Source organism: Cervus canadensis, chromosome 2 (genome assembly GCF_019320065.1).
Source record: "Cervus canadensis isolate Bull #8, Minnesota chromosome 2, ASM1932006v1, whole genome shotgun sequence".
In the NCBI taxonomy this organism is placed as follows: Eukaryota; Metazoa; Chordata; class Mammalia; order Artiodactyla; family Cervidae; genus Cervus; species Cervus canadensis.
In genome coordinates, this window is record NC_057387.1 from 111,209,133 (window position 1) to 111,231,433 (window position 22,301).

The following is a 22,301-nucleotide window of genomic DNA, read 5'->3' on the forward strand; positions in this document are numbered from 1 at the left end:
GGGTGGGGGATGGCCACATGCTAAATCCCGGAGAGAATGGGTCACTCCCGAGCTCACCTGATGCAGGCTTGGGGTTAGGGTGGGGAGTGGGAAAACAGGCAGCAGAGGTGCAGGGATTTATTTCACTTGCTCTTTGCATGGAACTTATCAGCCTCACTGGGTGTAGGGCAGGGGAGAGAAAGATTGCTTTTGAATATAGAAAATAAGCGATGTTCTGGTAATTCCATGCTCAGATCAGCACCTTTCAAGATACTTCATCTAGATGTCAGATCCCAGATCAAGGACTGTGTCTGCTTTGCTTTGTAACAGGCTCTGGGGACCAACCCTGGACACAGTAAATGAGAACAGCACAAGCAGGCGGCTTTCTTACCCACGGGCCTAGCTGTGGCGGGCCTGCTGGCAGCCAGTTTGGCCGCCTGGGGCCTGGGGGCCTCAGACCTCGTGGCCATGGATCTGGCGGCAGCGGGGGGTCTGGCAGGGGCAGGTTTGGCTGCTGCAGGCTTCGCGGCCACTGCAGGTCTGGCCATGTCTGTCTTTGCAGCCTCGGGCCTGGCAGCCACAGGTTTGGTGGCCTCAGTCTTGGTGGCCATGGGTTTTGCAGCCTCAGCCCTGGTGGCCACAGGTTTGGCAGCTTCAGTCTTGGTGGCTGTGGGCTTGGCACTGTCAGCCATGGCCACAGGCTTGGCAGCTTCCATCTTGGTGGCCTCGGTCTTGGTGGCCATGGAACTGGCACTGTCGGTCTTGGTGGCCATGGGTTTTGCAGCCTCAGCCTTGGTGGCCACAGGTTTGGCAGCTTCCATCTTGGTGGCCTCGGTCTTGGTGGCCACGGGCTTGGCACTGTCATTCTTGGTGGCCACAGATCTCCCAGCTGCAGGTCTCTCAGCCACAGGTCTCGTGGCAGCTGGCTTTGAGGCTGGCAGGTTCACCACTGTTACTGGTTTGGTGGTGGTGATCACTGGCTTTGTTGTGGTCACCAGTTTGGATGTAGGACTTGAAGTAACATTATTCGGAACATTTCTGTTAAAATATATTAAATGTTATTTTGACTCGTACCTATTTTCTCCTGCCATTTAAAACAGACAAAGACATAATTCCATGTGCTATGTAAAATATGCTCTCTCAGCAAAACACATGCAGTAGTTTACATATATTACATATAACATTACATATACTAAATTTGTCCTTTTAGGATCTGTGCCACAAAAAAGACACTGAACAGCATATAAAAAACAGAATTATTAAAAGTGAAACCTCAATTGTGCTATAACTATACTTTTCATCTTATTTTCAATTTATAAAATAAAACCAGGGAGAGAGTAAAGAAACAAAAATAAATATTGTCATTATAATAGCACTTGTCAATAATGAATAATAAAAATAAAATAATATGTAAATAATACTCTAAATTCCAGGAGATAGTGGAGCACAGAGAAGCCTGGCATGTTATAATCCATAGGGGCAGAAAGAGTTAGGCATGACTTAGCAACTGAACAACAACAAACTAATTATAAAAACTGACCAACTGAAAAAGACACACCAAAAACTAAGATCATTTAACAGCTACTCTCATTATAAGAAGGTATCCATGCAACAAGATGTTGTGTTGAGCTGGAAAACTACAAAGTTGACATATAAGTTCAGTCCCAGTATTCACTGTGTATTTTTGTTTGTACTAATTGTGTGTGTGGTTATTTCTCTCACAATTTCTTAATTTATTCTGAATCTTTAAAAAGAATACCAACATAACCAGCAGACATGACATCACAGACCCAATTTTGTTCGTTTCCTGCACTGAGATGATCATTACTGTGTTATAGAAGTGTCACGCTATATGGCATATACAGTATATTTTGTTCCAGTTGATATCATAGAACTTCAAACACTAGGTTGCTTTGTTCATTCTGTTTTCCTAAAGATAAAGTTGAGCCAACATGATGGAATATTTGAGGGAAATTAGACAGATCATATTAAAAGGCTAGAAAAATAGAACCTGTGGACCTAGATCGAGCAGGATGAGCATCACAGCACCAGAGGAGGGTCACTGTTGGATTAGCAATGACATTCAACTTCCCAGGCTTACCACGCTTTTACCCTTATGGCAGAAAATGAAGAGGAACTAAAGAGCATCTCGATGAAAGTGAAAGAGGAGAGGGAAAAAGTTGGCTTAAAACTCAGCATTCATAAAACCAAGATCGTGGCATCTAGTCCCATCACTTCATGGCAAATAGATGAGGAAACAATGGAAAGAGTGAAAGACTTTATTTTGGGGGGCTCCAAAATCACTGCAGACACTTTCTCCTTGGAAGAAAAGCTAAGACAAACCTAGTCAGTGTGTTAAAAAGCAGAGACATTACTTTGCTGAGAAGGGTCCGTCTAGTCAAAGCTATGGTTTTTCCAGTAGTCATCTATGGGTGTGAGTGTTGGATCATAAAGAATACAGAGCGACGTAAAATTGATGCTTTTGAACTGTGGTGTTAGAGAAGACTCTTGAGAGTCCCTTGGACTGCAAGGAGATCCAACCAGTCCATCCTAAAGGAGATCAGTCCTGAATATTCACTGGAAGGACTGATGCTGAAGCTGAAACTCCAAAACTTTGGCCACCTGATGCAAAGAGTTGACTCATTAGAAAAGACCCTGATGCTGAGAAAGACTAAAGGCAGGAGGAGAAGGGGATGACAGAGGATGAGATGGTTGGATGGCATCACTGACTCGAGGGACATGAGTTTGAGCAAGATTTGGGAGTTGGTGATGGACAGGGAAGCCCGGCATGCTGCAGTCCATGGGGTCACAAAGAGTCAGACACGACTGAGCAACTGAACTGAACTGAGGCTGACATAAAGTGCTCCCTCTGAGGACAGAGGCAAGAGCTGACGGAGTTAAGGGGCGCAGAGAGAAGTACATAAAGGTGGTAGGAGGAGGTCACCTGGGGGTCAGCCAGGAGAAGCCAGGAAGTCACTCTGCAAGGCTAATTGGAATCTGCATCTCACTGGGACTCAACAGTCAAAACCTCCCTTTCCCCCAAAGTGTGACACTTCCATCCTCTCTTGGGGAGCATGAACTGCTGGCACAGTGCCTCGCCCTAATTCCTGTCACATGTCCCCCTTTGCAGCGCCCCCGTCACACGGCCACACTGCCCTCCTCTCTGCTCCTGGATCTGGCATCAGTGATGGCGCTGGACATAAGCCCACAGAGCGTGTGCCAAGCGGCCAGCATCACCGTGAGCACCGCAGCCCCACCCCCCTCCCAACCCCTTGATGGCTCTTTCCAGGAGGTCATACACGTCGCCTCCTTTTGTCACCACCGTCACCTATGCCAGGACAGCATTAATCATTTTAAGAAGACTGGAGTCCATTTTTTGCTTCATATGTCTAACCCTTCTATAGGAAATCACGGCACACCAGTTAGACTGTTGGGACAAATGGCCCAGCAGCCCACCTTTCTCCACACCCATGCCCTTAACAGTGTGATGGGGCAGGTCTCCCCAGCAGGTCCAGGTCCCTACTCTTGAATCTCACAAGGCTGGCTTTGGACAGGCTTTAGCTGGTAGAGCGGAGCCCAGGTAACAGTGTGCCAGCTCCAGCCTGGACCTCGGGGGGCTTGCCCACCTCCGTCTTCTCTCTTGGAACCCTGCCCAGTCTCCTTGGGCACAAACCCAGGCCTGCCACATCGAGCAGAGATGAGTCACCCACGTTAGACCACCCTAGACCATCAGTCTATCTGCCAACCAGCAGCTGATCACAAGCATGTAAATGAGCCCCTTAGAGGCCAGAAGAACTGCCCAGCTGAGCCCAAACAAAACTCACCAGCCCACAGAATTGCAAATTAAATAGTTGTTATTGTCAACCACTAAGTTTCAGGTAGTTTGTTACACAGCAAAAAATAAAGGAGACAACAGATTCTTCTCCTGAAATGCTCCACATGACCTTTGGGAAGTCATGTTTTTCTGGATTTCAGCATCCTCACCCCATAAAGTTATCTTTTGGCTAAAGGACCTGTGTATGCCCTCTAGCACTCTAGCTTCTGAGACACTTATTATAATCACTTACATCTGTTTGTAACCAAACTGCAGGAGATTCTTTGCTGGTTGGTCTGCTTGGAACCAATCACACTGTTTCCTGATATCTGGGGACAGGTAGAAAGCATCTTTACCTAGGGAAAAACAGAAAAAAAAAAATTAAAGTGCATGTGAACCACATGCAAATTAAAATTACTCTGCTAAGGAGTTAAATGGATCCTGTATATGGTAGTCCATAAATATTTGTTGAATTCACTCATTCTTCCAGATGATCTAAATTCAGTGATTTGAAACATGAAGCATAACGGTCCTCAGTCCATGAAGCATCTTAAATCAGGATCTTCTATTTGGCAATATTTGGGTGATTAAGTTAAAGGTAACATTTACTCAATGTGCAGGGAGACAGGATAGAAGAGAAATCAAGTGCAGAGCTAAACAAGCTCCAAGCTCTTGAACATCAAATTAGAATCAACATTTACAATGTGGACATTACTGTCAACATTTTCTCAATGCTATTTAACGAAGCTTCTGTTTTTAAACTTCTGAAGACAGGAATAGTGACCCCTGCATGAACTTGCTGGCCTGGCTTTGCTTTACATTTTTTTTCCCTAAAATTTTATGGCGGGGGGGGGAGTGTATACTTTATAAAGCTCCCTTGTTTGTAAGACTTTCCTGTGCTGACTCTGGACAAGGCAGTGGTGAATGATACACCTCCTCCAGGACGTGTGGTCTACAGAGACCACAGATCCAGAAATGAATGACAAGAGGCCATGTAACAGATGTGCCAAGTACAGCATCAAGATGAATGATGCTCAAGCCTTGGGAGTGCGGAGCATCCCAGTGAGAAGGGGCACGTGGAGGGAATTTCTGAAGATGAACATGGATTCACTGCTGAAGCAGGGTGGAGAGCATTTCAAGCAGGGAGAGCCGCAACAGCAAAGGCTCGGAAGCAGCCAAGTGTGCGGTTGGGGGTAAGATCAGATCAAATCTGCTCCCTCTAGAAGCTTCCCTGGTCCCCCTCGGGACACACTTCAATGTGACATACCAGCATACTTACTGTCATGCTTAATAAATGTGCACTTGACCCTTGTGCCCGCCTCGGCCATTAAGCCCCAGGAGCACAGTCTATGGCTGGGAGAAGCCTGGCCAAGTCTGGTTGAACAAACAAGTGAAAGAAGGCAGGATTCCACAGCTCCTACCAGTGTGTCTGGGATGTGGGAGATGCCAATAGACACTAGCCGAGTAAATGGACGGGTCGACGGGGGCACACTAGCTATCATTCCCAAACCCACGGGCCCATCCCCAGGGCCGAGGGCACACAGGACTCACTGCTGACGAAGGACGGCAGCAGCCTCCCGAAGCGCATTAGGGGCTCCTCGTTGAGCTCGGTCGACTTGTCCACCAGCTTGAAGAAGACGTCGTTGGGCTCACTGGCAGAGCTGTACAGCTCCTTGACGTTCACCTTCCTGCCAATGCCCAGGATCACGAAGAAGTAGCCTTTGCATTTGGCCTGCAGGATGGCTCTCTGGGCCTCCTCCAGCTGCTGCTTCTGCACCTCGCCCGTCAGCATCAGCACCACGATCTTCAGGTCCCGGGGGTTGGGCGCACTTTCAAAGATGTGCTCGACAGTGTAGTCGATGGCGCGGCCCAAGGCCCTGGTCCCCTGCAGCTGGGTGACCCTGCTGCCGAGGAAGGCCAGCAGCTTCTCCTTGGAGCCATAGTCGGTCAGGGAGAACTCCACCTTCACAGGCGGCACGCTGGCGTTGTCCACCGCCTCGTAGGGCGCATGCTGTACCACCGCCACGCGGGCCAAGTGCTGGGAGGCCTTGGGGTCCGGGCTCACGTCCAGCTGTCGGACCAGGTACTCGATGTACTTCCTCATCTCGTTGAACTGGAACGGGGTGGTGGACTCGGAGCTGTCTAAGATGAAAGCCATGTCGATGTCCACGTCGCTGCCTGCTGCCCTCCGGTCCCGGAAGGAAGGCCTCCAGCTGCCGAATCCACAGGATGGGTCGATGTTGCAGATGTCTACAAAGAAGCGCGGCAGCCTGTTTATTCTGTCACTCTCAGAGTGAGAAACTGCCCATCAGTCTGCAGGGGGTCTGGGGGTCATTAAAACTGTCACATAATGTAGAAACCTATGTATACCTTGCTGACATTACTGTGGCCAGATTTCAGTTTTTCATCACCTAACACTTACCAGGGGAAACCAATCAGTAAGCTAAAATCCTTTTTAATATGGCTTTGGGTTCGATCCACAGGTCAGGAAGATCCCTTGGAGGAGGGCATAGCAACCCACTCCAGTATTCTTGCCTGGAGAATCCCATGGACAGAGGAGTTTGGCAGGCTACAGTCCATGGGGTCACAAAGAGTCAGACACGACTGAGCAACTAACACTTTTGGCATAACGAAAGAGTGAAAAAAGGGGGGAAGGAAAGAAAAATACCTTACTTCTTTGCCACTCCCTGAAGAGTGTTTTCCAGAAAGTCACAAAGCCAGATTATTAAATTCTGGACTCCAAGGTCGAAACATAAGCAGAGCCCACTTGCTCCTTTATTGCCTATGGAACCCAACGCTCTCTTAACAGAGAGAGGCTCTGTCTGGGGGGAGTCAGCTTCAAGCATGGAAACTACATATGCAGCATTTACACTGGTAAATACGGGGCCATCTGAATCTTGGTTTAACTCAGGCTTTTTGTACAGATGGTGATTATTCACTCAGTGTCCCCTGTGGATGGTGTGTTTCGCAATTGCAGCTGGACAGGCTTTCCTCTTGGAGAAGCACCTTACCCAAGCAGACATGACAAGTCAGGACATTCTTCAAGAAGTCCGTGAGGTCTCCGCCAGCAGGAAGGACAAGGGCATGGCCCACCGCTGTGTTATTGATCTGTTTTAAACAAAAATAAATGTTCAGGAGGAATATACTAGACGTTACCATTTGAGAATACAGCTGAAGAAAACATTAGAGTCACATCAATTAAATAATCCCCCAATAGCTTCTCTTTCTTAGGAAGTGGGGTTAGGAAGGAAGGCACTGATTATAATAGAAAAGCATAGGTTTTCTTCCAATGAGATGAGCTGGAGTTCAAACCTCTCTCCTCCACTCTCTGCTGGACCTGAAGAAAAGTTACTTAATTTCTCTAGAATTCAGTTTCCTCTGCTGCAATCTGGGATTAATGGTAGATTCCCATGAAGTTATTTGGAGGATTAAATTAGATAATGAAGCTAAAGTGCCTGGTATAGCCTCCAGCAAACAGCAGGGACCTCAATGTTAATCGTTATTTCTAGCGACAATAACAGCAGCTGGCCAGTGTTGGCTCCATCCCTCTCTCATGTGCCCAGGTCCAGAAAGGGATTTAATGACAAAACAAGCAATCACTTCCAGAAGATTCAAAAAGTCCTTCCCATCACAGCCTCTGACACACCATCAGTAATGATTTATTTTATGAATAATTGAATGAAAGAATAACTGACTTTTTGAGCTGCCTGAAACTGTGCTTTTGAGAAACATGCATGGTGGGACTTCCCTGGTGGTCCAATGGTTAAGAATCTGCCTGTCAATGCAGGGGGACTCAGGTTCAATCCCTGGTCTGGGAAGATCCCACATGCCTCAGGGCAACTAAACCTGTGTGCCCCAAGTACTGAGCCTGTGCACCTAGAACCCATGCTTTGGAACAAAAGAAGCCACTGCAATGAGAAGCCCAAGCACTGCAACTAGAGAGAGCCCGTGCGCAGTAGCAAAGACCCAGTGAGGCCAGTAAATAAACAGATAAAAAGGAACATGTGTGGTTCTGGATCACCTGGCCCTCATAAGGGGAGATGTACATACACGAGACCCTAATAGGAACACACAGCTGGTAAACCCAAGGCAGAGACCCAATCCCAATACTTGGTGCTCAACCTGGCCTGAAGTCTGGCAGAACAAACCCTGAGGGATGGCACCAGGGACCCAACTCTCCCTGGCTGACGTGGCCGTGATAAAACCATAGAATGCTTGGTTTGGAAGGGAAGTTTTCAGAGACCAGCTCGCCCCTCTGCATCTGCTGCAGCTGAGAAACCTGAGCCACAGAGAAGTCAGGGCAAGGGCCATGTTACTTTCAGTGACTTGAAGCCAGAAGGTGACTGAACTAAAACTAGAGCCAAGATCCTGGTCCCACTGTTTCCCTTCTTGACCATCACCCACCCATCCTGGACAGCACAACCAGAATCAGCACTGAGCAAAGGCTGATTGATTGATTAATCAATTATTTTATATGTATACATCATTATAATAATTATACAAGTTATTTAAGCAAACGACAAGGGCGTACTTAGCTGCTTCTCAGGTGGAAGCTAAAGCTTCCTTGTTCTTTGTTTAAATGACTTGTTTAATTGTTAGATGGCAGCCTGGCTGAGAAACGCCTGAACAGGGATGCAGTCTGGGGGCTGGCTAGCTGATGTCCCTAGGGGAGGGAGGGCTCCCAGGGTCAGCCTGGAAGCGTCTCTTCCAAGATTCAAGGAGGGACCCGGTGGGAATAAGTCACAGGCACTTGGATGTCCCGCTAGTGCCAGAGACATCAGGCTGTTCTAGAAATCCCAGTTTGGATACCAGCCTCATCTAGATGCTTTGAGAAGCTATAGGGTACAAAACAGTCTCGGATTTGGGCACGGATGTGCCCGAGTGCCTTCTCAGAGCCCAAGATGCCTGGAACACAGACCTGCAGGGCGTTGATCAGCTGCCGGTCCTCCTGACTCGTGAGGAACAAGGGTGTGATCCCGGCATCCGAGAGCTTGATCACAGCCTCCCGGAGCTGCGGGGACGCCCTCGTGGGCTTATTGCTGAAGAACACTGCCACCTTCCTCATCAGGAACCCGTTCCGCACCCGCTTAAACGTGTTTCTGGCCACGAAGGACATGGCGGTTTCCAGGCTCTGCTGCTTGGAGGTCAGCGACACCTGCAGGTTCTTGATCTTGTCCAGGAGGACGGACTTCTTCCTGGAGTCGGCAAAGCGGATCTCCGTGGTGACCTCGTTGTTGTAGGTGACCACGGCCACGCGGGCCCCCCGCGGGCAGTTGCTCTCGGCGATCGTCAGGTCGTCCAGAATCTTGAGGACCACCTCCCTCATCCTGCTGAACGTGTCCTGGGTGACCCCCTCGGAGGTGTCCAAGGCGAAGGCCAGCTCCGTCGGGAAGACGGGGCACTCCAGGGGCCCTGTGGGAAGTGGGGTGGGGGGTTCACAGACACACTACTTACGAGAAAAGGGGTCTTCTGCTTCCCTCAGAAGGAAGTCCAGTCATCGAGATAACTTACCGTAACAGCAAGCTGGAAAAGAACAGAGCAGCGTGAAAGCCACGTCCACCAGGTGCAGATTCCACACGCAAGAGTAAAAGTGCAGTGCAGATGGCAGAAAAGAGCGTACTTACGGCATTTATCTTTGATGCTCTGGACCAGCGCACATTGCTGAGAAAGGGAAGGACAGAAGACGTAAGAGGGCGGCAGGAGGCTCACAGGGCAAGGGCTCGGGCAGTGTGCATGCAACTTACGTCCATCGAGTCGCCTCTGCTGCCTTTATAACCCTGCAAAACAAGGACGGGCAGCTGAGACCCCGCACATGCGCAGGTGTGGAGCGTCTGCAGAGGAAGAGCCCGGGCACGACAGGGTCCCTGACTGGTCTCCATCGTCCACAGGCTCTCCCTCTAACTTTGACTTAACTGCTCCAAGAACAAAAGAGGCAGAAGGATCTCCGGTTGAGGTTAACAGCCCCGCACCCTGGAAACCAGGATGCTCACCACAAATCACGGTAAACCACATATTTGAGCTTGGGTCCAAACGCCCCTTCTCCCAGGAGAAAAGATCTGCCTTCCCCCCAACTCCACCCCTAGGCTTCCCACGTCCTGTCGCAGGAGGGACACCCAGGAGTCAACAGAGCTACCTTGAGGCTCCAGGTCTGAGCATGCTGGCTGGATTCCACCCCCAGGACACACCCACGGCTGCCCTCGACATCTCATCCCAGCATGTGGCTGCCGAGGGTCAGGCCGTCCTCTCGCAGCTAGCCAGCATCTTTCCGTCCAGCTGCACCTGCTCGCCTCCCACTGTCACTGGACTAATCCTCGCCCGTTAAAGGCCCCCCTCCATTAAACCCCTGACTCTGCCTCCTTCTCCTGGGTTCAACCAGCCCAACCCTTTAACATGTCCTTCCAGGGATTATCTTCCTTCCTGCGTTATCTTCCCCACTCTTCTTTGAACCTCATCAATTTCAATGTCAGGAGACAGTACCGGGAGAAATTCAAGCAAGGAAACAAAGACATTTGTAATGAAGGATGTCTAAGTGCTGGAGAAGGGTGCCCTCATGGTTCCAGGTGGCAAGTCACTAGTAGGGTTTCAACTATGAATCCCCTGAGGATTTTATAGCCCAAAAGGAGTCTCCCCCAAACCGAGATCTATACTAAACTCCCTCCTCAAGATGCAATCAAGGAGTATTCAGATGTGTTTACTTTTCTTTGCCCTCTACACAAACCTCAAAACCTACACTAGGAAATTTTAAAGGCAACTTACAACGCACCCTGGATTACAGAATTTCATGTGAAACTTGCTTTACCATTGTCTTTGTACTCTAAAATTCAAAAAGTCTTTTCTTCATTGTGATTTCAAAAGGGAACTGGTTAAAAAGTAAATAAATAACAAAAATGCAGACAACTCTTTCGTAAGGAAAGGAGATAGTGGAAAGTCTTCAAGGACCATGTGTAAGGCTCCCAGCCCTCAGGCAGCTTGACTGGAAATGGATAGGTACTTACAGATGGTCCTGGGTAACCGGGGTCTCCCTTCTGTCCAGCTATCCCTGGAGGTCCTGAGTTTCCCTAGAAGCAGAATAAACATGACTCTGTTGTGACAGAAAATGGAGAATTCTCAGTTCCTGCAGTTGGATGGGATGGTAGATGTGATCTTGTCCAACGTCCCCCATCTCCAAAGGAATCTCTCATTTTAAGAGACCTTCAGTGTAGGGACAAGTGGCCCTAACAAAACAGAGTGCATCTCCCCAAACTCTGTTCTCCGGCAGGTCAAGGGGAGAAGATGTGGGCCTGAGAACCTTTAATAAGACCACTATGGACGTGTAAGAAATTAGTAATTGACAAACCATTAGCTCACTCTTCAATGTAGAGAACCAATCCAATGTTTTCAAACACCATCGTGAGTAGTAAATGATCTAGTTTGAATGTCCTCACTGAGCAAATTAACAGGATAATTATGGATTTAACTGTATTTTAAGCTAAAAATACCTGTTAGAAGCCTTTACCTGTTTCTAGGTCACAAATTGCTAACTCAAGACTCAGTGCAATCTTAAGAGGATGAGTAAATATCCTGCAAATTAACAGGATAATTATGGATTTAACTGTATTTTAAGCTAAAAATACCTGTTAGAAGCCTTTACCTGTTTCTAGGTCACAAATTGCTAACTCAAGACTCAGTGCAATCTTAAGAGGATGAGTAAATATCCTTTAGGGAGAGAAATACACAACAAAAAGTAGCTTAAAAAGAGGAGTCTTAGCACAATGGGGAGACAGGGGAATACATGGTCTCAGCCTTGCTCGATCCTAGCCTGGAACCCTGGTGAGCACTTCATGCATCTCATGAAATCCTGTCTGCAACATCCAGTGGGCATGGCCAACTGTGTCGACACAGACCTTCAACGTCACTCATTCGAGACTTCAGTCCCCTGGTGCCATGCGTGGAGTGGACCGTGGACTAGTGACCCATGAGGTGTATCAGAGGAGGGGGCCCTGCAGACCTCCCTGCAAGGGGAGCATATCCAAAAGGAGACAGCACTAACACAGCAGCAGGGGGTCAGGAGGACGTCAGTCTAGGGTTAGGATTCCTCCACTCCCACCCCTACAATCCTCGGTCGGGTTACAAGCGAAGAAGGGTAACTCTGAAAGAAGCAACGGAGCCTGCAGGGTTCAGGCTGGCACGAAGGACCTGGTTCTGCACCTTCAGCCAAGGGGCAGGCAAACTTACCCTTCGGCCTCTGATGCCTTTGGGTCCCGGGGGTCCGTCTGTCCCTGGCTCACCAGGATTGCCCTGGGAAGACAGCCAGGAAGCAGCACATTAAGCTCTGGAGTGGCAAGTCCAGCTGAGGGTCCCTGGGGACCTCTGAACCACACTTCCCAGGGCAGCCAAATGGATTTGGCTGAACTCTGATGGACTTTTCCACTGAGTTACCAGTGCAGACTTAGTCTAAGCTTATTGAACTTAGAATTCACATTAATGACAGCATTATATAGATTATTGGAAAAGGAAATGGCAACCCACTCCAGTGTTCTCGTCTAGAGAATCCTGTGGATGGAGGAGCCTGGTGGGCTGCTATCCACGGGGTCCCACAGAGTCAGACATGACTGAAGCGACTTAGCATGCATGCATGCATATAGATTATAGCATCTTAAAGTTTATATTTGATTGCAGTGTCATTTCATTTAATCCTCACAAGCGCCACACCAAGTGCATATTGTCATCTTCATCTGACTGATGAGGGAGGGTCTTAGAGAAGTTGGATCTTTCCCAGGGTCACTCAGTTAGTGTCTGACCCATGACTAGACCCAAGATGTGGCGACCTTCAGCCATGGTCCCATCAGACTCATTCAAAACAATGAAAATGTTTACCCACTAGGGGAATGCTTACCTTTGGACCTGGGTATCCAGGGAATCCTCTTTCTCCCTATAAAAGATAAATAAATGACTCAACATTTGGGTCCCATCTTAAAATCATCTAACATAAATTATTCTCAAGCAGAAAAGAAATAGATCCAATGTCACCAAGAGAAAAAGTTCACCATATTACGATTAAATTTTGCGAGATAAATCTTTAAAACTACAACATGTTAGAAGTTCAAGAATCCTCAGCAGACACATACTTTCTTGCCTCTGCGTCCTTCACTGCCAACTCCATCTCGCCCATCATCTCCCTGAAAGAGTAGAAAGACAGCATTACTCCAGGAGACCCTGTCAGGCACTCCACGACCTTCTTTGTCTAAAGCCCTGAGCGGTGCATCAAATAAGGTACAGTTGAGGAAAAAGTTCCTACACCCACCCATCCTTCAGTGCAAACTAGACAGTGTCTATAGGTGGGTGAGCTTCATGGACTACAATGTAGAAAACTGCTACGAGCTATTGGTAGCGATGCTGTTTGGATGTAGAATCAGAGTCATGGAGCCAGGGAATCTTAGAGTTGACAGGACTCTTGAAGGTCACCTTGACCTATGGATCTATGAGTCTTTGTTGTTGTTGGTTTAGTTGCTAAGTCATGTCCAACTCTTTTTCAACCCCATGGATTGTAGCCCACCGAGCTTCTCTGTCCATGGGATTTCCCAGGAAAGAATACCATTTCCTTCTCAGGGGATCTTCCCAACCCAGGGGTTGAACTCCCATCTCCTGTGTTGGCAAGCAAATTCTTTACCACTGAACCACCAGGGAAGCCCCATGAGTTTTGATTCTATTTAAAAGAAGGAACATGGGACTCAATCTACACCTTCCTGAGTCTTCTTTGCTCAGCCCCTGCTCCCCTCTCCTGGGTGCCCCTTCACTTCCTTCCAGGTCTTGCCTCTAGATTTCCTTTCTTCCCAAAACCCATTTCCCTGTACTCGGAGATTTGTCCCTATCACTCTCTCTTGGGCGGCTCTCCGAACTGGACACTGTTCATTATTCCAAAAGAATTAGAAGAATGTACATGAAATATACAATAATATCTCTAAAACACATGCAGAACATTCTCCTTAGTTAATTTACAGTTTTAAGTAACTAAAGAGTTGTTGCCCAAATTAATAGAAACAGAATCAGGAAGAGATTTTTTTTCAATGATTTGAGTAGTTTTTAAAGTTTGATTTTATTTTTCCCCTCTGCTTCTGGGACTAAGTAATAGCAATGGATTTCTAAATTGCCATTCACTATAGAGAAATTACAAACACAAGAAAAATATTTTCAAGCTTTGGGATCATGGGTCAGATCAACCTGGCCCATGTACGTAATATTTAGGTGTCATAACTCATCTTAGGAAACTCCCCCAAGTGCTGGAGATTTTTTTTTTTTTTCTAGATAGAAACATATGTTACAACATTATTATAAGTGAGCAGTTAGAAGATTTTTAAATATTTTTAAAATGAATTCTCAAAGTAAGAATTTCCATTCTGGGATATCTCATTCCTTCCCTGGTGGTTCAGATGGTAATGAACCTGGCTGCCAATGCAGAAGACCCGAGTTCGATCCCTGGGTTAGGAAGATCCCCCAGAGAAGGAAATGGCAACCCACTCCAGTTTTCTTGCCTGGATAATTCTATGGCAAGAGGAGCCTGGCAGGCTACAGTCCATGGGGTCGCAAAGAATCAGACAGGAGTGAGCAACTAACACTATCACTTTCATATCTCATTCAAAACAAACTGTTTCAGTCTGAACTGAGATCTTATCAAAGCTCACTCCATTTTAAACCAAGGACATTTATTTCTTTACAGAAAAGCTCCATCTAGTCGGACTTGAAAAGCATTTGCAAGACCTGAAATGAAGGTGGTTCGAGGGTCAAGACACCACCACATTCATTCCTCAGGAAAAAAACCTAGAAAAACTGCCTTTATTCACTACCCCTCCAATGAAATAAGGAGCATTTCGAAACTCATAAGCACCAAGCTTCACTATTTTCAATCACATCCGCAGTAACGTAAGAAGCAGCTATCAAGCTGTCTCTGCATGGAACCAACCCAAGCAGCAATGACAAAGCCCAGCCCAGCCCAAGGCCCAACTCCCTGCTCCCCAAGCATCTCAGCAGAGTCGACAGAAGCCCGGGCCCCGTGCACGTGGCGACCTTACCGTCTCCCCGCGAGGACCCCGGTTCCCGATGCTTCCCTTAGGTCCTGGATTTCCGGGCTCACCCTAGACATGAGAAACGGGGCTGAGACGCCAGGGTCTGGGACGACTCAAACTCTGGTTTCAGGCCCTGTGCTTGCTCTGGGTGATGTCACTGGTAGGTTGCCGCAGCTGCTAGCTTCACCTTTTAGATTTTGAGGTTAGTGAGTATTTTACATTGCAGGGTTCATGCGTGAACTCCTGGAAGAGAATCCAGGCAGGCTTATATGCTTGCTCTTTCCGTCATCACAGCAAGGGGACAGGCTGCCGGGGAGGAGGGGAGGAGAGAGATGCAAGCTCAGGAAAGAGGGCGGCGTGGAGTCAGCAGTGAAACCTCGAGGCCCCACCCAGGGCAGAGAGGCAAGGCTGAGTCGCCCGAACTCACTGCTCTCCCTGAGAAATGCTGCCTCTCGGATAAAGGACAGCAGTTCTCCCCGGGGCTTGCGGACCGTCAGCCTGCATCCAGCAAGGTGCTGTTACCCAAGGCCGCCAGGCTCTGGGGCCCTTGGACCAGCTGCCTATGGCCAGCGGGGTTGCTGGCCCATCTGGAGAACACTTGGAACGTCCGGAGGCAGTCCTTGGGGCTGCCAATGTGTCCTGGGCTCCCTGAACCATCCTCACAAGCCTGGACTCGGAAAGATGCGGCAGGCCAGGAGTGGCTGGTGTCCTAGCTACGCAAATACACACCAATCCACTGCGCACCCTCGAGGTGGGGACGGTGATCTCGCCGGCCCAGCCGCTGTCAGCAGGGGAGGCCGGGCGGAAGAGGCCAGAGGGGAGGAGAAGGATGTGCACACCAAGCAGCCGGACAGACTGACAGACGAGGGAGCTGGGACGGGGTGTCGGGTCGGGGTGGGGGGAGGCCCTGGCCTCCAGAAACACGTGTTGCCCTTGTCCAAACAAACCTTTCTTCCCAGGGGCCCGGTTCTGCCGCGTTCTCCAGGAGCACCTGCAGTTCCCCCGCTTCCCTGGAGCAGGAGGAGGGGAGAGAGGCAGTGAGCCACCCACCCCTCCAAAGCCAAAGGGTCCGATCCCACCTCCTGCAGCCCCCATCCTGCCCCTGCGCGGAGGTCAGAACCTGCAGCCCTCTTCCACTTCAGCCCTGGAGGCCCCCGTGCAAATGCGCATGGAGACGGCTTGTGCCAAACTAAACTATGAGCGTGACCTCTTTTCACACATGTGTACACATCCCAGGAATTAACGTTCACCTGCTGAGTTACCGACTAGGGACAAACAGGCAGATGTATATGGCATTCCCTCCTCTCACTTTCCACACCTCCCCATAAGCACCTGATTTTCCAGGTGTGGAAACCTGTACACACTCAAACATCAAGTGAGAGAAGAGATCAACAAAGGGACACAGCTCTAAAAATGCAGGGCAGCCCACAGGGCCCAGAAATGACCCCACCGGGCCCAGCAAATCCAGATGGTGATGGCTGTTTGTATTGCTTGCTATTTGAAGAGTTTCACCTCACCTCTGCACCATCAAAAAAGTCTTGACTAATCAGAGCTTAAATACATGTTAGAAAAAAAACACATAAGCTTTAAAAATAGGTATCTATCAGATTTCAAACTGAGGAAAGACTTTCCAAAAAAACAGCGGGTCTCACGAAGTTCTGGCTGCCCCCTGTAAAACACTTCTGGGCGTTTACCTAGCCTCGGGTCAGTGCTTCACCGGTTTATTAGTCATGACTATTTTCTGTAACAAAGAGTAGGATGGCTCCCTCAGGATCACAGCAGACCCTAGGGGCACCAAAGTGTGGAGTGCGAGGCACCCGGGCCCTTCCTGGCTACACCAACCTGCTTCTGCTCATCATCGCTAACAGCTGAGACAGATGCTGATGTCTGCAGTGGTGGCGAGTTTAAGGACCACCTTCCACATCATACTTAAGGGTGGGGGAATTTCCTTACACAGAGTATCGAACCACAGAAACAATTTCCAGCAGTATGGTGTAATCTGAGCTTCTTAGTAGATTCATCTGACTTCCTGCAGACCCACCCTAAGACTTCTGCAGTGAGGTCCATCCCTCCTTTGCTCACCACCCACCCGGCCTATGTCCACTGGGACTTAGCCCAAGGAGCACCAAGAGAAACCATCTGTAACTTCCTCAGGGCAGACGAGCCAGTTACTGTGAGAACTGATGTCTGTGTTGTGAAAGTGTAGGGCTGAGGGGTCTGTCTACTGTCCCACCATCCATGAAACATGGGCTATCCATGCTAGCCGTTTAGCGAAAGAGGGATCAAAACGGACTTACCCGAGGTCCGGGAATGCCCTGTTCACCAATCAGGCCTGGAGGACCGGTGGGACCAGGCGGACCCTGAAAAAGTAAGATGCCCAGGTAAGCGCCGCGTGGAGGTGACCCGCCACGACCACCACAGGGTCCACACAACGGGAGGTTACTCTGCACCGGAAGGAACGGCGCCCTAGCGCTGCCCACAGCGTGGCTAAACCTCAAAAACGTGACGTTAAGTGAAGGAAGCCAGATACAAAAGGCCACCTGGTAAATGCTTCCATGCATATAAAAGGTTCAGAAGATGCCAGTCCACCAAGACAGAAAGGGAATTGGTGGTTGCCAGGAGCTGGGGGGAGCGGCATGACTGCTTAATGGGCACAGTGTCTCCTTGAGGGGCAATAATCATGTTTTGAAACCTGATAGAGACGCTGCTTGGGCAACGCTGGGAATGCTCTCAAAATGGTCCTTCAAAAGATTAAATTTTTTGTTCAATTTTATAGAACTGTCACCTCAATTAAAAAATATATATATGGTAAGACGTGGCTCAGTGGTAAAGAATCCGCCTGCCAATGCAGGAGATGCAAGAGACGCAGGTTTGATCCCTGGGTTGGGAAGATCCCCCGGAGGAGGAAATGGCAATCCACTCCAGTATTCTTGCCTGGAGAATCCCACGGACAGAGGAGCCTGGTGGGCCACAGTCCATGGGGTCCTAAGAGTCGGACACGACTTAACTACTAAACAGCAACAACGGCAAGCCATCTGGGGACGTGTCACAGAACACGCGGGCACGCTGGGGTACTGACCTGCGCGCCTCTGGCCCCCTGCTCTCCCACAGGGCCCTGCTGCCCAGGGCCGCCCTGGTTGCCCTGTGAGAGGAGAGAAGAGAAAGGGAGAGGTCAGCCACCGGTGCTCCGGTCACATCTGGAGGAGGGCGCAGGGAACCGCCCCAGCTGCTCCGGGGGGTCAGAAGTGACACCGCAGCTCCAGGGAAGGCATTGGACACACGGAGCCAGCTGTCACTTGGCACCCTTAGAATCGACTGTCCCTCTCATCTCACCTTTTCCTCAAGAAGACTTCCTGACATGAAGCTATTTCAGCCCACACCTGTCTCGCAGAGACAGCTGACAGGCAGAGCCACCAAGGCCAGTAAGCGGGTTCCCCGGCAGGAGACGCCGAGGACGCAGCCTTCTGCCTCTTTCCCATTCCCTTCTCCCCCACCCGCCGTTCCCACGGCCACTTTCATTTTGATAATCATTCTCACTGGGTCATCATGATTTTCCCAAGCCTTTGCAGACAAGGCTAAATTCAAGGAGATGGTAGGAAAGCTGCTCTTGGAGCCACAAGCCTTGATGGCGAAAGAGAGAGTCCCTCTTAATTTCGGGGTGGGACGGGGGGCCAGCCCCTGGGAGCCCGCGGTGAGTTATGCAGTGATGACATCAAGGAGGCGGTGACGGAGAGGCTTTACCTTAGCTCCTGCTGGTCCCCTTCGGCCAAAGCCGCCCTGGGGAGAAACCACACAAACTGTGAAGGGGAGGCAGGGAGGCTGGGCACCTTCACCACACCCGCTGGGAGCCAGACGCTGTGCCTACCGGCCCGCAGGAAACTCTCACGAAGTAACACCTTCCCCACCCCACCCCCCGCCCCACCCTCCCCGAGGGAAAGCTGTGCTCCCACGCTGCCCTTGTCAATCATCTAAATGGAAGATTTGAGAAGGACTTCAGACCTGCCAAGCAAAACAAGGAGTCCTCGGGCTACGTGGCCCCAGCCAGTTTCAAGAAAACAGGAATGCCGACCTGACTATTTTTCTTGCATTTTCCTAACTGGAGGGAGAGGTAAGACGGCAATTATAATGGAAGGAAGCCCCAGACTCTCCACACTGTCCCGGCCAACTATAACACACACTCGGTTAAGTAAAGTGTCCGAAGTGCATGTGCATCGACTTAAAAGCCCGGCTGTCTCGGTTTGGGCTCAAGACTTGGCAGCATCTTCCCTGATGCTCCAGAAGCGAACCTTAGTTCAAATAAATGTGGGCGCGCTTGCGAGTACTCCAGTAAGTCCCACCTCGTGATTCCTTCCTCTTTGGTGGAAAGGTTTGGGGTGGGCACCCTTCCTGGATACCTCTTTGAGAGGTTAGGAGGTGGAATTCCAGAGCCTGTAATCAGCCAGCCTGTGACGGGCACGGCCCGTCTGCTTCCTCAACCCAAGAACCACGTCCACTGCCCCCCGTGGACCAGCCCAGTGATCTGGGGCCACCGCTCTGCTGTGACTCACTGCAATGGCAGCTTCTCTAGTGAAGACCTGGGCCTCCTTCTAGGGATGAAGTGTGGACGGGTGGGACAGGTGCAGCCAGGCCACGCCTCCACAGGGTAGCAATCTGCTCGCTCCTCACAGAGTCATCCCTGAGTATGACCAGAGGTCACCTGTGCTCGGGCCACATGGGACGGGAGGCAGCCCAGGGGAGGACATCTTTCATCTCAGCATGAGCCTCACTTGGGAGCTCCTAACAGAAGTCCCAACTTGACCGCACTGAACTCAAACCCTGAGTTTCTACCCATGCTTAGAATTACAACTGAATTCTACGCTCATCATGGAAACAAGTCTGGGCTCTGTTCACAAATCCGGACAGCACAACAGTGGAGTGTTTCCTCACTGCTTTCCATTGTGCAGATCAACAGTATTACTCAAAAATTATACTCGAGACTTTTAAGAGAGCAGTTTTCAAAATTTAAGTTTTCTTCTGAATGTTAAAAGTAAGGTGATGCCCATAGCATGTGATCTGCTTACAGGTAAGAGTCGTTTCTTTTTAAAGTCCCCGTCAGCACACACCCTCGGGTGATCCGGCTGCGGATCCCGCAGCGTGACTGCCCCAGGGACACGGCTGAGGGGGTCCCGGTCTCAACCCTCGCCACCACCGAACCCAGTGAGATGCTGAGCAAACACCTGTCTCAGGCACCCACCGGCACCCTAAACTGACCAAGGATTCACAAGCTTCTGGACCATCTTCTCCCAGCTAGGGGGTCCAAGCTCCATGGACCCCCCTGGGCCCTGGAAGCATTCAAATGGCTTCCCAGTGATCATCCATCCCCCTCTGACCTCAGCAATTCTTCAACAAGACAAAGACGAGGCAGTGAGCAGTCTGCAACAGGCATTTCTGAAATGTCTTGGAAAAGCAACTGCGAGAAGCATTTCACTGGAAAACTGGCTCTGGTTTCACTGCTTGACTTACAGCAGCGGAAGAGCAACAAACAATTACCAAACAAAATAAACATACTCCCCGTCTGCCTCCCTGCCCCTAATCCCCTCACTCTTTCTGTATTTCTGTTTGGATTTTTTAATTATTCAGTGGGATAAAGCCTGGCTGAATATTCGAAAGCAGCAAAGATATTACTTTTTAAAGTGTCTGTTTGGTCTGTTTTGGAGAACAGCATGGCAACCCACTCCAGTGGGAGAGTCTCTCTTGCCTGGAGAATCCCATGGACAGGAGGGCCTGGCAGGCTACAGTCCATGGGGTCCCAAAAAGACGGACAGGACTGAGTGACTTTATACTTTAATCTGTTTTGGGAGCAGGAGGGAAGCAGACTGGGAGTGGGTCAAGAGAAAATTATAATGACAAAGGGTATGTAGAAGTAGCAACAGGTGGTTTCCAAAATCCCTTAATTCCCCCAATAAAAAGTTGCTCAGTAGCCCCAGTAGGAAGTCTGGCAGAGTTAGGTAAATACTGCCAAGCCCCCCGCTAAGCCCCAAGAGACACTCACGCTTTTCCCGGGTTCTCCAGGCCCTCCAGGCACCCCGTCTCTCCCAGGGAGACCCTGGCGTGGGAAAGAAAACGATGTAAGATTCTCTGCAAAGAAGAAAGTGTAACTCAAATTCTGCCCAAGTCGCCGGGGGACGGGGATGCATACAGAGCGGGCTGGTCGCCCACACCGGGGTGCCTCAGACACAGGTGCCCTCTGCCCCCCACGAGGCTTTGGCTTGACTTTCTGGAAACATCTAGGAGGCACCAACTCTGCCAAGAAGAAGCCCCTCTTGGGAGAGGCCATTTGGGTTCCCCTCGGAGACCCCCTCTCAAGCTGGCTTCTGGCTTCTGCTCCCGACCTCAACCCTGTGCACCCACAGCCTCAAGGCCCCTGTCCACAGCCCCCAGGGCTGGCGATGACCCAGTGCGAGGCCAGCCCCCCAGGCCCGCAGCGCAGGGAGGGTCTAAGTGTGCAGAGCACTGTACCATGGGGCCGATGTCTCCGGTTTCTCCTTTGGCTCCTCTCTGCTGGCTGTCCTGTCCTGAATTGCCCTGAAAGGAGCACAGGTGGGCAATAAGTCACATGTGCACTCTATATGCACATATAGAAAGCCACTGCTGCAGGGGGCCTGGGACCAGGAAAATAGCAGCAACGTCTGCAACCCAGGCACTTCAGCCGCATCCTGTTTCAGTAATGCCCACCCCACCCAACAGAGCTTGTGGGGTCAGCAATCGCTCTGAGCCCCAAACGGGGTGGGGGGTGATGGCTCTCCCTTCCTGTTCTTTCTCCCGGGAGGACGGTAGCCAGGCTCACACATGCCTCGTCCTGTCAGGACCCCAAGAGGCTGGCCCAGTAGTGGTCACTTGCTGACTGGTTTTATAGCCCCATAAAACAGGAAAGCTATAAACTCTCCTCTTTCTCCAACCCAAACTTGAAGAGTCCCGAGACCACACTTTAGGGAAGCTTCTTTGGTCTTAATAGGAGAGGCTTTGCAAAGAATTATCTTGCAGTCAGAGAGCAGAGACATCTCCAGCCACCCCAAAATTCTAAGAAAAGGACAAACCACGTATTTCGCCAGCATACTTTAAAGCAATTTCAACAGTGAAATCCTTACTTTCAACCCACTTCTCCCCACACCCCCTTTCCCCAGACTCAAATCTCGTATCAGTGATGAAGAGTTAGTTCCCCTTACCGGGTCGCCTCTGATCCCGACATCACCTCTCTCGCCTTTATCTCCTTTGGGTCCTTTGTCACCCTAAATAAAAACCACAAGCAGAGCCTGAGAATTAGTCTCACATTTTCATCTCACCCTCAAAATGGCATTCTTCCCATCACAAATCTTAAACTGAACAGTGTTTCAGCATTTACCATTTACTCATTTGCCACAAAGGGAAAACTACCTCCAAGCATTTCAGGTAACCCACAGGTACTTATGGGGACCCACACTGTACCA

At 49.8% G+C, this 22,301-nt stretch overlaps 1 protein-coding gene across 8 annotated transcripts in view; it reads right to left on the reverse strand.

The window, feature by feature from the left end:
* COL6A3 (collagen type VI alpha 3 chain) overlaps positions 1 to 22,301 on the reverse strand; it is a 90,349-nt gene that overhangs the window by 14,134 nt on the left and 53,914 nt on the right. For all 8 annotated transcript variants that reach the window (XM_043462073.1, XM_043462072.1, XM_043462071.1 and 5 more), the window contains 20 exons: positions 22,041 to 22,103; positions 21,334 to 21,399; positions 20,867 to 20,920; positions 18,577 to 18,612; positions 17,915 to 17,977; positions 17,133 to 17,195; positions 15,783 to 15,845; positions 14,842 to 14,904; positions 12,901 to 12,951; positions 12,669 to 12,704; positions 12,008 to 12,070; positions 10,789 to 10,851; positions 9,538 to 9,570; positions 9,418 to 9,454; positions 9,305 to 9,316; positions 8,712 to 9,205; positions 6,805 to 6,901; positions 5,345 to 6,043; positions 4,047 to 4,149; positions 371 to 1,017 (listed from right to left, as the gene is read on the reverse strand). In XM_043462073.1, the coding sequence (XP_043318008.1) occupies positions 371 to 1,017; positions 4,047 to 4,149; positions 5,345 to 6,043; positions 6,805 to 6,901; positions 8,712 to 9,205; positions 9,305 to 9,316; positions 9,418 to 9,454; positions 9,538 to 9,570; positions 10,789 to 10,851; positions 12,008 to 12,070; positions 12,669 to 12,704; positions 12,901 to 12,951; positions 14,842 to 14,904; positions 15,783 to 15,845; positions 17,133 to 17,195; positions 17,915 to 17,977; positions 18,577 to 18,612; positions 20,867 to 20,920; positions 21,334 to 21,399; positions 22,041 to 22,103 (2,806 nt within the window). The remainder of the gene's footprint in view (positions 1 to 370; positions 1,018 to 4,046; positions 4,150 to 5,344; positions 6,044 to 6,804; positions 6,902 to 8,711; positions 9,206 to 9,304; positions 9,317 to 9,417; positions 9,455 to 9,537; positions 9,571 to 10,788; positions 10,852 to 12,007; positions 12,071 to 12,668; positions 12,705 to 12,900; positions 12,952 to 14,841; positions 14,905 to 15,782; positions 15,846 to 17,132; positions 17,196 to 17,914; positions 17,978 to 18,576; positions 18,613 to 20,866; positions 20,921 to 21,333; positions 21,400 to 22,040; positions 22,104 to 22,301) is intronic.